This window comes from Nerophis ophidion, linkage group LG29 (assembly GCF_033978795.1).
Source record: "Nerophis ophidion isolate RoL-2023_Sa linkage group LG29, RoL_Noph_v1.0, whole genome shotgun sequence".
In the NCBI taxonomy this organism is placed as follows: Eukaryota; Metazoa; Chordata; class Actinopteri; order Syngnathiformes; family Syngnathidae; genus Nerophis; species Nerophis ophidion.
Window position 1 is genome coordinate 2252336 of NC_084639.1, and position 13698 is coordinate 2266033.

Genomic DNA, 13698 nt, shown 5'->3' on the forward strand with positions numbered 1-13698 from the left:
CTGTGTGTGCGTGTGTGTGTGTGTTTGGGTGTGTGTCAATAAGTGTGTGTGTGTGAAAATGTTTGTTTGTGTTTGTGGGTGTGTCATTAAGTGTGTGTGTCAATGTGTTTCTGTGCGTGCGTGTGTTTCTGCATGTGTGTGCGTGTGTGTGTGTGTGTGTGTCATTAAGTGTGTGTGTGTATCAATATGTTTCTGTGTGTGTGTGTGAAAATGTTTGTGTGTGTATGTCAATGTGTTTCTGTGTGTGCGTGTGTTTGTGTCATTAAGGGTGTGTGTTTCATTATGTTTACGTGTGTGTGTGAAAATGATTGTGTGTGTGTGTGTGTCATTAAGTGTGTGTGCGTGTGTGTCAATATGTTTCTGTATTTGTGTGTGTGCGTGTGTGTGTGTGTGTGAATATGTTTGTGTGTGTGTGTATGTGTGTGTGTGAAAATGTTTGTGTGTGTGTCAGTATGTTTCTGTGTGTGTTTGTGTGTGTGAAAATGTTTGTGTGTGGGTCAATATGTTTTTGTGTGTTTGTGCGTGTGTGTGAATGTGCGTTTGTGTGTGTGAAAATGTTTGTGTGTGTATGTCAATGTGTTTCTGTGTGTGCGTGTGTTTGTGTGTCATTAAGGGTGTGTGTGTGTCATTATGTTTACGTGTGTGTGTGTGTGTGTCATTAAGTGTGTATGCGTGTGTGAATATGTTTCTGTGTGTGTGTGTGTGAAAATGTTTGTGTGTGTGTCAGTATGTTTGTGTGTGTGTTTGTGTGTGTGAAAATGTTTGTGTGTGCGTCAATATGTTTTCGTGTGTTTGTTCGTGTGTGTGAATGTGTGTTTGTGTGTGTGTGTCATTAAGTGTGTGTGAAAATGTTTGTGTGTGTGTGTCAATATGTTTCTGTGTGTGTTTGTGCGTGTGTGTGAATGTGTGTTTGTGTGTGTGTCATTAAGTGTGTGTGAAAATGTTTGTGTGTGTGTCAATATGTTTCTGTGTGTGCGTGTGTGTGTGTCATTAAGTGTGTGTGTGTGTGTGTGTGTGCGCGCACGTGTGTGTGTGTTTGTGTGTCATTAAGTGTGTGTGTCTGTGTGTGTGTGTGTGTGTGTGTGTGTGTGTGTAACGCAGGTGTCAAATACCTTTGCGGAGACTATTAGGCTCTTGCCTTTTTATTTACTCTTTGCGCTCTTCCTAGTCACGTGACCACCACCGTCCAATCAGCTTTAGTTATAGCAGGAAGTGACTGGTATGCTCTTGCTCTGTTTTACTCTTCGGGAGCTCTGGCACTCTCCCTGGTCACGTGACCGCCGCGGTCCAATTAGTGGTGATTATAAGGCGGTAGCAGGAAGTAGCCTGGAGACAGGGTGAGGAGATCGATTGTATTTCTGCTCGAGTTAGGTTTTTAATTCACGTTTTTCACCTGAAATATCGTGCTGACGGATTTTAAACTACATGCCTATTTGTAACTTTATAGAGCCGACTACCATAGCTGGATTTCTTTGTCATTAAGCTGTGTTTGACTGTAGAAGCTGAGTTGGTGATTCCATATTAATGACAATAGCACATTAAAGGCCTACTGAAATGAGATGTTCTTATTCAAACGGGGATAGCAGGTCCATTCTATGTCTCATACTTGATCATTTCGCCATATTTTTGCTGAAAGGATTTAGTAGAGCCCTGCGATGAGGTGGCGACTTGTCCAGGGTGTACCCTGCCTTCCGCCCGATTGTAGCTGAGATAGGCGTCAGCGCCCCCCGCGACCCCGAAAGGGAATAAGCGGTAGAAAATGGATGGATGGATGGATGGATTTAGTAAAGAACATCCACGATAAAGTTTGAAACTGTTGGTCGCTAATAAAAAAGCCTTGCCTGTACCGGAAGTAGCAGACGATGTGCGCGTGACGTCACGGGTTGTAGGGCTCCTCACATCTGTACATTGTTTATAATCATGGCCACCAGCATTAAGAGCTATTCGGACCGAGAAAGCGACGATTTCCCCATTAATTTGAGCGAGGATGAAATATTCGTGGATGAGGAAATTTAGAGTGAAGGCCTTGAATAAAAAACAAAAAAAGTAAAAAAAACAAAAGGCGATTGCAGTGGGAGCGATTCAGATGTTATTAGACACATTTACTAGAATAATTCTGGAAATACTACAATCACCATGCTTGACGGTAGTCATGGTGTTCCTGGGATTAAAGCACTCGCCTTTTCCCTTCCAAACATATAGCTGGGTATTGTGGACAAACAGCTGATTTTTGTTACATCTAACCACAGAACCTTCCTCCAGAAGGTCTTATCTTTGTCCATGTGATGTCAGATGAAACAAGCGATGATCCACCAACAGCGTGCCTGCTTTACTATATAACATCCGTGTGTTCGATTCCAGTACCATCATTTTTATTCAAATGGCATCAGTTTTTGTCATTATAGATCAGGGGCATCAAACTTGTTTTCATGGAGGGCAACATCGCCGTTATGGCCGCTTGCAACAGTGAATATATATCAGTAACAATTAGTGCTGTCAAAACTCTACATTTATTGCATTAAATTAGTTGTGTACTTTAAAAAGACCTCAATTTTTTTGGACACAAATGACATTTTATAGTCAGAATGTCATACAGGAACACTTTTTTAATATTTGGTGGTAGCGGGGCTGTATATCGTAGCGTCCCGGAAGAGTTGGAGCTGCAAGGGGTTCTGGGTATTTGTTCTGTTGTGTTTATGTTGTGTTACGGTGCGCGTGTTCTCCCCAAATGTGTTTGTCATTCTTGTTGGGTGTGGGTTCACAGTGTGGCGCATATTTGTAACAGTGTTAAAGTTGTTTATACGGCCACCCTCAGTGTGACCTGTATGGCTGTTGACCAAGTATGCGTTGCATTCACTTGTGTGTGTAAAAGTGGCACAGGTCGTGTTTCTTGGCCAGCACGCTGTTTGTATTGTAGAAACGCTGATGTGATGACAGGTTGTAGAGGAAGATAAAGGTAGCGCCCTTAAGGCACACCCCGGATATTGTCGTCCAGGTGGAAATCGGGAGAAATTTTGGGAGAATGGTTGCCCTGGGAGACTTTGGGCGGGGGCACTGAAATTTAGGAGTCTCTCGGGAAAATGGTGAAGGTTGGCAAGTATGGCGACAGTATGTGACGTATGTAACAAGGTGCGCTTGTTTTACGTCTCTGTGACAAGAAAGAGTGAGAAGAGCCTGTAGCGTAATGCCCGCAGCTAAAGCAACTGCATGAGAACATATACTCCAATATCACAATATAGTCATTTTTTATATCGCACAGAGACAAACCAGGTACATATCGAGTATAGAGATGTCTGATAATGGGGTTTTTTTTGTAGTGTTCCGAAAGAGTTAGTGATGCAAGGGGTTCTGGGTATTTGTTTTGTTGTTTTTATGTTGTGTTACGGTGCGGATGTTCTCCCAAAATGTGTTTTTCATTCTTGTTGGGTGTGGGTTCACAGTGTGGCGCATATTTGTAACAGTGTTAAAGTTGTTTGTACGGCCACCCTCAGTGTGACCTGTATGGCTGTTGACCAAGTGTGCCTTGCATTCACTTGTATGTGTGTGTGTGTGAAAAGCCGTAGATATTACGTGACTGGGCCTGCACGCTGTACTTCTCCCTACGTCCGTGTACAACTCCATACAGCGGCGTTTTAAAAAGTCACAAGTTTTATTTTTTGAAACCGATACTGATCATTTCCGATATCACATTTTCAAGCATATATCTAGGCGAATATATTAGATATATCGCCCAGCCGTACGTTGATTATGGTGATGATTTCTGGTTATGTTAGGTGGTGACTTACGCGTCTCTTCTTCCTGTCTTCTTCCATCCAGATGATTCGGGCTCCAGAGCTGCAGGCAGTGGATCGGAACACGCTCCAGAACTTTCCCTGAAGCTCGGTAATTCTAAACGACACTTGATTGCACTGACCTTTTGAATGCTGCTTTAAAACCTCTAAAGGCTTAGTAGCCACATGTGTGGACAGCACCTTTTAGCTCTTATTTTCAAAATTGTGTAGACTACCGAATTGGGGTCTAATGGCCACTTATGTGGACACTTATACTGCCATCTGGTGGTGTCAGAAGAGTATAACATACAATGGAATTTGGGGGGAAAAGGTGTATGAATAAGAATTAGCATGTCACTAAACATGAAGTACACGTTTGTGTACTTATGGACTAAGTTTATCATGCGAAAAGATGATGCTCAATTTTTATTCTAATTATGGTCCAATAAGCCAAAATAGCAAAGAGAAAAAAAAAAAAAAAGTATGTAAACAAACAGCTTGGGCCTTAAGAGGTTGATCCTTCAGTGAGGTCGCAGGTGTTGCTGCCATGACTTGTGAGACGTAGGATGTCTCACATTTCTCTCTCTTTGCACCATTTGTCCTCCTCTTCTTCATCACTTTCTCAGCAGCTCTTTCCTCCCGACCCCTCTGTGAACCTCCCTCTCCATCTGCTCCTTGCTCACCTCCCCTTTGCTTCCATTCATGTTAAACAACATAAATCTGCTCTTTTTTTTTTTTTTTTTTTCCGCCTGCGTGTTTTCCCCCGCAGAATTTATCTGGGCCTCGCTGTCCAAACAAGCAAAACTCCTCCTCTGGTCAACGTCTTATTCGGAGCGGTCTGCGCTCCCGTAGCGTCTCTGCGAGGCGCGAGGGACAAAAGGCGAGACTTGAAAGCCTTCCGGGAATGTTTTGTCGGGGCGATCTCGGCCAGTGGAGAGACATTTATAAGAAGGTGTCACATAACTCTTCCCCTCTGCTTGTTTACGCCGCGCTGCGATAACACGCGTGTGCAGCCCAGACTTCTTCTTCTTCTTCATCTTCTTTTTCTTCTTCTTCTCCAACTGAGGCGACCACCTTGAAATAACTCCTCAGCTTGAGTGTTTTAAGGCAAGAGTCATTTTTTAGACTTTAAGTTGCCGTATTTTCCGGACCATAGGGTGTACCGGATTAAAGAGCGCACTGCCGACAAATGGTCTAAGGCGACTGCCGATGAATGATCTATTTATTTAAAATCTCTTTTCACATATAAGGCGCACCGGATTATAAGGCGCACCGCCGAAGAATGGTGTATTCTTTAATAATCTCCTTTCACATATAAGGCGCACCGGATTATAAGACGCACTGCCGAAGAATGGTGTATTCTTTAAAAATCTATTTTCATATATAAGGCGCACCGGCAATGAACGATCTATTGAAAAAAAAATTGTTCACACATAAGGCATACCGGATTATAAGGTGCACTGCAGATGAATGGTCTAAGGCGACTGCCGATGAATGATCTATTTATTTAAAATCTCTTTTCACATATAAGGCGCACCGGATTATAAGGCGCACTGCCGAAGAATTGTGTATTCTTTAAAAATCTCTTTTCATATATAAGGCGCACCGGCAATGAACGATCTATTGGGAAAAAAAAAATTCATATATAAGGCATACCGGATTATAAGGTGCACTGCAGATGAATGGTCTAAGGCGACTGCCGATGAATGATCAATTTATTTAAAATCTCTTTTCACATATAAGGCGCACTGCCGAAGAATGGTGTATTTTAAAAAAATCTCTTCTCATATATAAGGCGCACCGGCAATGAACGATCTATTGAAAAAAAAAATTGTTCATACATAAGGCACACCGGATTATAAGGTGCACTGCAGATGAATGGTCTAAGGCGACTGCCGATGAATGACCTATTTATTTAAAATCTCTTTTCGCATATAAGGCGCACCGGATTATAAGGCGCACCGCCGAAGAATGGTGTATTCTTTAATAATCTCCTTTCACATATAAAGCGCACCGGATTATAAGGCGCACTGCCGAAGAATGGTGTATTCTTTAAAAATCTCTTTTCATATATAAGGCGCACCGGCAATGAACGATCTATTGGAAAAAAAAAAATTCATACATAAGGTATACCGGATTATAAGGTGCACCGCAGATGAATGGTCTAAGGCGACTGCCGATGAATGATCTATTTATTTAAAATTTCTTTTCACATATAAGGCGCACCGGATTATAAGGCGCACCGCCGAAGAATGGTGTATTCTTTAATAATCTCCTTTCACATATAAGGCGCACCGGATTATAAGACGCACTGCCGAAGAATGGTGTATTCTTTAAAAATCTCTTTTCATATATAAGGCGCACCGGCAATGAACGATCTATTGAAAAAAAAATTGTTCACACATAAGGCATACCGGATTATAAGGTGCACTGCAGATGAATGGTCTAAGGCGACTGCCGATGAATGATCTATTTATTCAAAATCTCTTTTCACATATAAGGCGCACCGGATTATAAGGCGCACTGCCGAAGAATGGTGTATTCTTTAAAAATCTCTTTTCATATATAAGGCGCACCGGCAATGAACGATCTATTGGAAAAAAAAATTTTCATACATAAGGCATACCGGATTATAAGGTGCACTGCAGATGAATGGTCTAAGGCGACTGCCGATGAATGATCTATTTATTTAAAATCTCTTTTCACATATAAGGCACACCGGATTATAAGGCGCACCGCCGAAGAATGGTGTATTCTTTAATAATCTCCGTTCACATATAAGGCGCACCGGATTATAAGACGCACTGCCGAAGAATGGTGTATTCTTTAAAAATCTCTTTTCATATATAAGGCGCACCGGCAATGAACGATCTATTGGAAATTTTTTTTTCATACATAAGGCATACCGGATTATAAGGTGCACTGCAGATGAATGGTCTAAGGCGACTGCCGATGAATGATCTATTTATTTAAAATCTCTTTTCACATATAAGGCGCACTGCCGAAGAACGGTGTACTTTAAAAAAATCTCTTCTCATATATAAGGCGCACCGGCAATGAACGATCTATTGAAAAAAAAAATTGTTCATACATAAGGCACACCGGATTATAAGGTGCACTGCAGATGAATGGTCTAAGGCGACTGCCGATGAATAACCTGTTTATTTAAAATCTCTTTTCACATATAAGGCGCACCGGATTATAAGGCGCACCGCCGAAGAATGGTGCATTCTTTAAAAATCTCTTTTCACATATAAAGCGCACCGGATTATAAGGCGCACCGCCGAAGAATGGTGTATTCTTTAAAAATCTCTTTTCATATATAAGGCGCACCGGCAATGAACGATCTATTGGGAAAATTTTTTTTCATACATAAGGCATACCGGATTATAAGGTGCACTGCAGATGAATGGTCTAAGGCGACTGCCGATGAATGATCTATTTATTTAAAATCTCTTTTCACATATAAGGCGCACCGGATTATAAGGCGCACCGCCGAAGAATGGTGTATTCTTTAATAATCTCCTTTCACATATAAGGCGCACCGGATTATAAGGCGCACTGCCGAAGAATGGTGTAATCTTTAAAAATCTCTTTTCATATATAAGGCGCACCGGCAATGAACGGTCTATTGAAAAAAAAATTGTTCACACATAAGGCATACCGGATTATAAGGTGCACTGCAGATGAATGGTCTTTTAAAAAAATATTTTTTCATATATACAGCGCACCGGATTATAATGCTCACTGCCAATGAATGGTCTATTTTCGAGTGTTTTTCCTACATAAGGCTCACCGGACTAGAAGGCGCACTGCCGATGAATGGTCCATTCAAAAAATGTTTTTTCATATATAAGGCGCACCGGACTTTAAGGCGCACTGCAGATGAATGGTCTATTTTTGATCGTTTTTCATTTATAAGGCGCACTAGCGATTAATGGTCTTTTAAAAAAATATTTTTTCATATATACAGCGCACCGGATTATAAAGATCACTGCCAATGAATGGTCTATTTTCGAACGTATTTTCGTACATAAGGCGCACCGCCGATGACTGGCCTATTTAAAAAAAAAAAATTTCACACATAAGGCGCACTGCCGATGGCTGGTCTATTTTTTATCTTTTTTCATATATAAAGCGCACCAGATTATAAAGCGCAGCTGATGGTCAATTTTTGATCGTTTTTCATAGATAAGGCACACCGGTTTATAAGGCGCACTGCCGAAGAATGGGCCATTCAAAAAAATTCTGTTTTCACATATAAGGCGCACCGGATTTTAAGGCGCACTGCAGATGAATGGTCTATTTTTGACCGTTTTTCATATATATAAGGCGCACTGCCGATTAATGGTCTTTCAAAAAAATATTGTTTTCATATATAAGGCGCACCGGATTATAAAGCTCACTGCCAACGAATGTTCTATTTTCGAACGTTTTTCGTGTATAAGGCACACCGGACTATAAGGCGCACTGCCGATGATTAGTCTATTTCTGATCTTTTTTCATATATAAGGAGCACCGGGTTATAAAGTGCACTGCCGACGAATGGTCTATTTTTGATCGTTTTTCCCATAGAAGGCGCACCGGATTTGAAAGCGCACTGCCAATGGGCAATTTTTGATCGTTTTTCACATATAAGACGCACCGGATTATAAGGCGCACCGCAGACGACTGGTCTATTTTAAAAAATATATTTTTTCACACATAAGGCGCACCGCTGATGATTGGTCTATTTTTTTATCTTTTTTCATATATAAGGAGCACCGGGTTATAAAGTGCACTGCCGACGAATGGTCTATTTTTGATCGTTTTTACCATAGAAGTCGCACCAGATTATAAAGGGTTCAATTTTTTCTCATATGTAAGGCACACCGGTTTATAAGGTGCACTGATGAAAAATGGTCTGTTTAAAAAAAATATTTTTTCATATATAAAGCGCACCGGATTTTAAAGCGCAATGCAGACGAATGGTCTATTTTTGATCGTTTTTCAATGGAGAAGGCACGCTACCGATAAAGGGTCTAATTTTTGATCGTTTCTCATATGTAAGGCACACCGGTTTATAAGGCGCACTGATGAAGAATGGCCTGCTTAAAAAAATATTTTTTTTCATATATAAGGCGCACTGGACTTTAAAGCGCACTGCAGATGAATTGTCTCTTTTTAAACCCATTTTTTCATATATACAGCGCACCGGATTATAAGGCTCACTGCCAATGAATGGTCTATTTTCGAACGCTTTTCGTATATAAGGCACACCGGACTATAAGGCGCACTGCCGATGAATGGTCTATATTTGATCGTTTCTCATATATAAGACGCACCGGATTATAAGGCGCACCGCCGCTGACTGGTCTATTTTTCCAAAAATCTTTTTTCACACATAAGGCGCACTGTCGATGATTGGTTTATTTTTGATCTTTTTTCATTAATACGGAGCACCGGGTTATAAAGCGCGCTGCCGACGAATGGTCTGTTTTTGATCGTTTTTACCATAGAAGTCGCACCAGATTATAAAGCGCGCTACCGATAAAGGGTCCAATTTTTTCTCATATGTAAGGCACACCGGTTTATAAGGTGCACTGATGAAGAATGGTCTGTTTAAAAAAATATTTTTTTTCATATATAAGGCGCACTGGACTTTAAAGCGCACTGCAGATGAATTGTCTCTTTTTAAAAACATTTTTTCATATATACAGCGCACCGGATTATAAGGCTCACTGCCAATGAATGGTCTATTTTCGAACGCTTTTCGTATATAAGGCACACCGGACTAAAAGGCGCACTGCCGATGAATGGTCTATATTTGATCGTTTCTCATATATAAGACGCACCGGATTATAAGGCGCACCGCCACTGACTGGTCTATTTTTCCAAAAATCTTTTTTCACACATAAGGCGCACTGTCGATGATTGGTTTATTTTTGATCTTTTTTCATTAATACGGAGCACCGGGTTATAAAGCGCGCTGCCGACGAATGGTCTGTTTTTGATCGTTTTTCCTATAGAAGGCGCACCGGATTATAAAGTGCACTGCCGATGGTCAATTTTTGATCGTTTTTCCTATAGAAGGCGCACCGGATTATAAAGCGCACTGCCGATGGTCCATTTTTGATCGTTTTCCATAGATAAGGCGCACTGCAGATAAAGGGTCTATTTGTGATCGTTTCTCATATGTATGGCACACCGGTTTATAAGGCGCACCGCCGAAGAATAGTCCATTTAAAAAAAATATTTTTCCATATATAAGGCGCACCAGATTTTAAGGCGCACTGCAGATGATTGGTCTATTTTTGATCGTTTTTCATATATAAGGCACACTGCCGATTAATGGGCTTTTTAAAAAACGTTTTTTCATACATACAGTGCACCGGACTATAAGGCTCACTGCCAATGAATGGTCCATTTAAAAAATATATTTTTTCATATATAAGGCACACCGGATTTTAAGGCTCACTGCAGATGAATGGTCCATTTTTGATCGTTTTTCATATATAAGGCACACTGCCAATAAATGGTCTTTTAAAAAAATATTTTTTCATATATACAGCGCACCGGATTATAACGCTCACTGTCAATGAATGGTCTATTTTCGAACGTTTTTTCGTATATAAGGCACACCGGACTGTAAGGAGCACTGCCGATGAATGGTCTATTTTTGATCGCTTTTCATGTATAAGGCGCACTGCCGATTAATGGTCTTTTAAAAAAATATTTTTTTCATATATACAGCACACCAGATTATAATGCTCACTGCCAATGAATGGTCTATTTTCGAGCGTTTTTCATATACAAGGCACACCGGACTATAAGGCGCACCGCTGATGAATGGTCTATTTTTGATCGTTTTTCATATATAAGGCGCACTGCCAATAAATGGTCTTTAAAAAAAATAATTTTTCATATATACAGCGCACCGGATTATAACGATCACTGCCAATGAATGGTCTATTTTCTAAAGTTTTTTCGTATATAGGGCTTTTTAAAAAACATTTTTTCATACATACAGTGCACCGGACTATGATGGTGAAGAATGGTCAATTTTTGATAGTTTTTCCTAAAGAAGGCGCACCGGATTATAAAGCGCACTGCCGATGGTCCATTTTTGATCGTTTTCCATAGATAAGGCGCACTGCAGATAAAGGGTCTATTTTTGATCGTTTCTCATATGTATGGCACACCGGTTTATAAGGCGCACCGCCGAAGAATAGTCCACTTAAAAAAATTTTTTTTTCATATATAAGGCGCACCAGATTTTAAGGCGCACTGCAGATGAATGGTCTATTTTTGATCGTTTTTCATATATAAGGCACACTGCCGATTAATGGGCTTTTTAAAAAACGTTTTTTCATACATACAGTGCACCGGACTATAAGGCTCACTGCCAATGAATGGTCCATTTAAAAAATATATTTTTTCATATATAAGGCGCACCGGATTTTAAGGCTCACTCCAGATGAATGGTCCATTTTTGATCGTTTTTCATATATAAGGCGCACTGACGATTAATGGGCTTTTAAAAAAAATATTTTTTCATATATACAGTGCACCGGATTTTAACGATCACTGCCAATGAATGGTCTATTTTCTAAAGTTTTTTCGTATATAGGGCTTTTTAAAAAACATTTTTTCATACATACAGTGCACCGGACTATGATGGTGAAGAATGGTCAATTTTTGATAGTTTTTCCTAAAGAAGGCGCACCGGATTATAAAGCGCACTGCCGATGGTCCATTTTTGATCGTTTTCCATAGATAAGGCGCACTGCAGATAAAGGGTCTATTTTTGATCGTTTCTCATATGTATGGCACACCGGTTTATAAGGCGCACTGCCGAAGAATGGTCCATTTAAAAAAAAATATTTTTCCATATATAAGGCGCACCAGATTTTAAGGCGCACTGTAGATGAATGGTCTATTTTTGACCGTTTTTCATATATAAGGCACACTGCCGATTAATGGGCTTTTTAAAAAACATTTTTTCATACATACAGTGCACCGGACTAAAAGGCGCACTGCCAATGAATGGCCCATTTTAAAAAAATTGTTTTCATATATAAGGCGGGTTTTAAGGCTCACTGCAGATGAATGGTCCATTTTTGATCGTTTTTCATATATAAGGCGCACTGCCAATAAATGGTCTTTAAAAAAATTATTTTTTCATATATACAGCGCGCCGGATTATAACGATCACTGCCAATGAATGGTCTATTTTCAAAAGTTTTTTCGTATATAGGGCACACCGGACTGTAAGGAGCACTGCCGATGAATGGTCTATTTTTGATCGCTTTTCATGTATAAGGCGCACTGCCGATTAATGGTCTTTAAAAAAAAAAAATTCATATATACAGCACACCGGACTATAAGGCGCACTGCTGATGAATGGTCTATTTTTGATAGTTTTTCATATATAAGACGCACCGGATTATAAGGCGCACCGCCGACGACTGGTCTATTTTAGAAAAAATCTTTTTTCACGCATTAAGCGCACTGCCGATGATTGGTCTATTTTTGATCTTTTTTCATATAAGGAGCACCGGGTTATAAAGTGCACTGCCAGCGAATGGTCTGTTTTTGATCGTTTTTCCTATAGAAGGCGCACCGGTTTATAAAGCGCACTGCCGATGGTCAATTTTTGATCGTTTTTCATAGATAAGGCTCACTGCCCATAAAGGGTCTAATTTTGATCGTTTCTCATAAGTAAGGCACACCGGTTTATAAGGCGCACCGCCTACGAATGGTCGATTTTTGATTGTTTTTCATAAATAAAGCGCACTGTCGATTAATGGTCTATTTTTGATATTTTTTCATATACGAGGCGCACCGAATTATAAGGCCCACTGCCGATTGAATGGTCTGTTTGATTTTCATTCATATATAAAGCGCACCGGATTATAAGGCCCACTGCCGAGAAATGGTCTATTTTTGATCGTTTTTCATTTATAAGGCGAACCCGATTATAAGGCGCACTGCTGATGAATGGTCAATTTTTGACCGTTTTTCATTTATAAGGCGCACCGGATTATAAGGCACACTGCGATGAATGGTTCTATATTTGGTCTTTTTTTTATATATAAGGCGCACTGCCGATGAATGGTCTATTTTTGATCGTTTTTCATACATAAGGCGCTCCGGATTATTAGGCACATTAAAGGAGTAATATTATTTAATTTTTTTCTCTAGATGTAAAATACTTCCTTGTGGTCTACATAACATGTTATGGTGGTTCTTTGCTCAAAATGTTGCATCGATGATGTTTTACACATCATCTTCAAGCCACTTTCTGACAGTCTCTTTCGGATGCGCCTTTTGTTGGGAGGTCTTATTTACGTGGCTCACCTTAAGCAGCGTCTTCTCCCCGTCATCTTTGTTGTAGCGGTGTAGCGTGCAAGGACGGGAGTGGAAGAAGTGTCAAAAATGGTGCAAACTCTTTTAATGACATTCAGACTTTACTTCAATCAATAACGGAGCAGCATCTCCTCACCCGGAAACAACCACGCCAGAAATGTGTCATGTGAATAACCGTTCGACCGGAACTCTCTAATAACTAAAGTTCCTTGGGTGAATAAAGTAAACTCACTACACCGGTATGTTTTAGCTCTTTCATGGCGAGTGTACTGACAGATATAAGTAAGAACTTTACACTACTTTATATTAGAAATGGCAACAGTGGAGGATAAATGTTTCATAACAAGAAGATAGAGAAAAAGAAGAAGCTTACGGACTACAAAGGCGGTCGCAAGCAATTTTTCAGGATTTATGCAGATGCCAAATACAGATCAGCAGGTACCAGAATTTAAAAAAAGTTGTGTTTGCATAATATTGCGAAACAAAACGCCAGATAATGTCTTACCTTATACACACAGCATAATAATACTTGTATGTTGAAGCACATCAAACGGTGCAGCCTCAACATATCTCTGATGTT

The 13698-nt window shown here is 40.1% G+C and overlaps 1 protein-coding gene across 1 annotated transcript in view; it reads left to right on the top strand.

The window, feature by feature from the left end:
- Positions 1-13698, top strand: part of fgfrl1a (fibroblast growth factor receptor like 1a) — a 187770-nt gene that overhangs the window by 157279 nt on the left and 16793 nt on the right. Inside the window, exon 4 of the mRNA XM_061892165.1 lies at positions 3817-3882. Coding sequence (XP_061748149.1) covers positions 3817-3882 — 66 coding nt within the window. The remainder of the gene's footprint in view (positions 1-3816; positions 3883-13698) is intronic.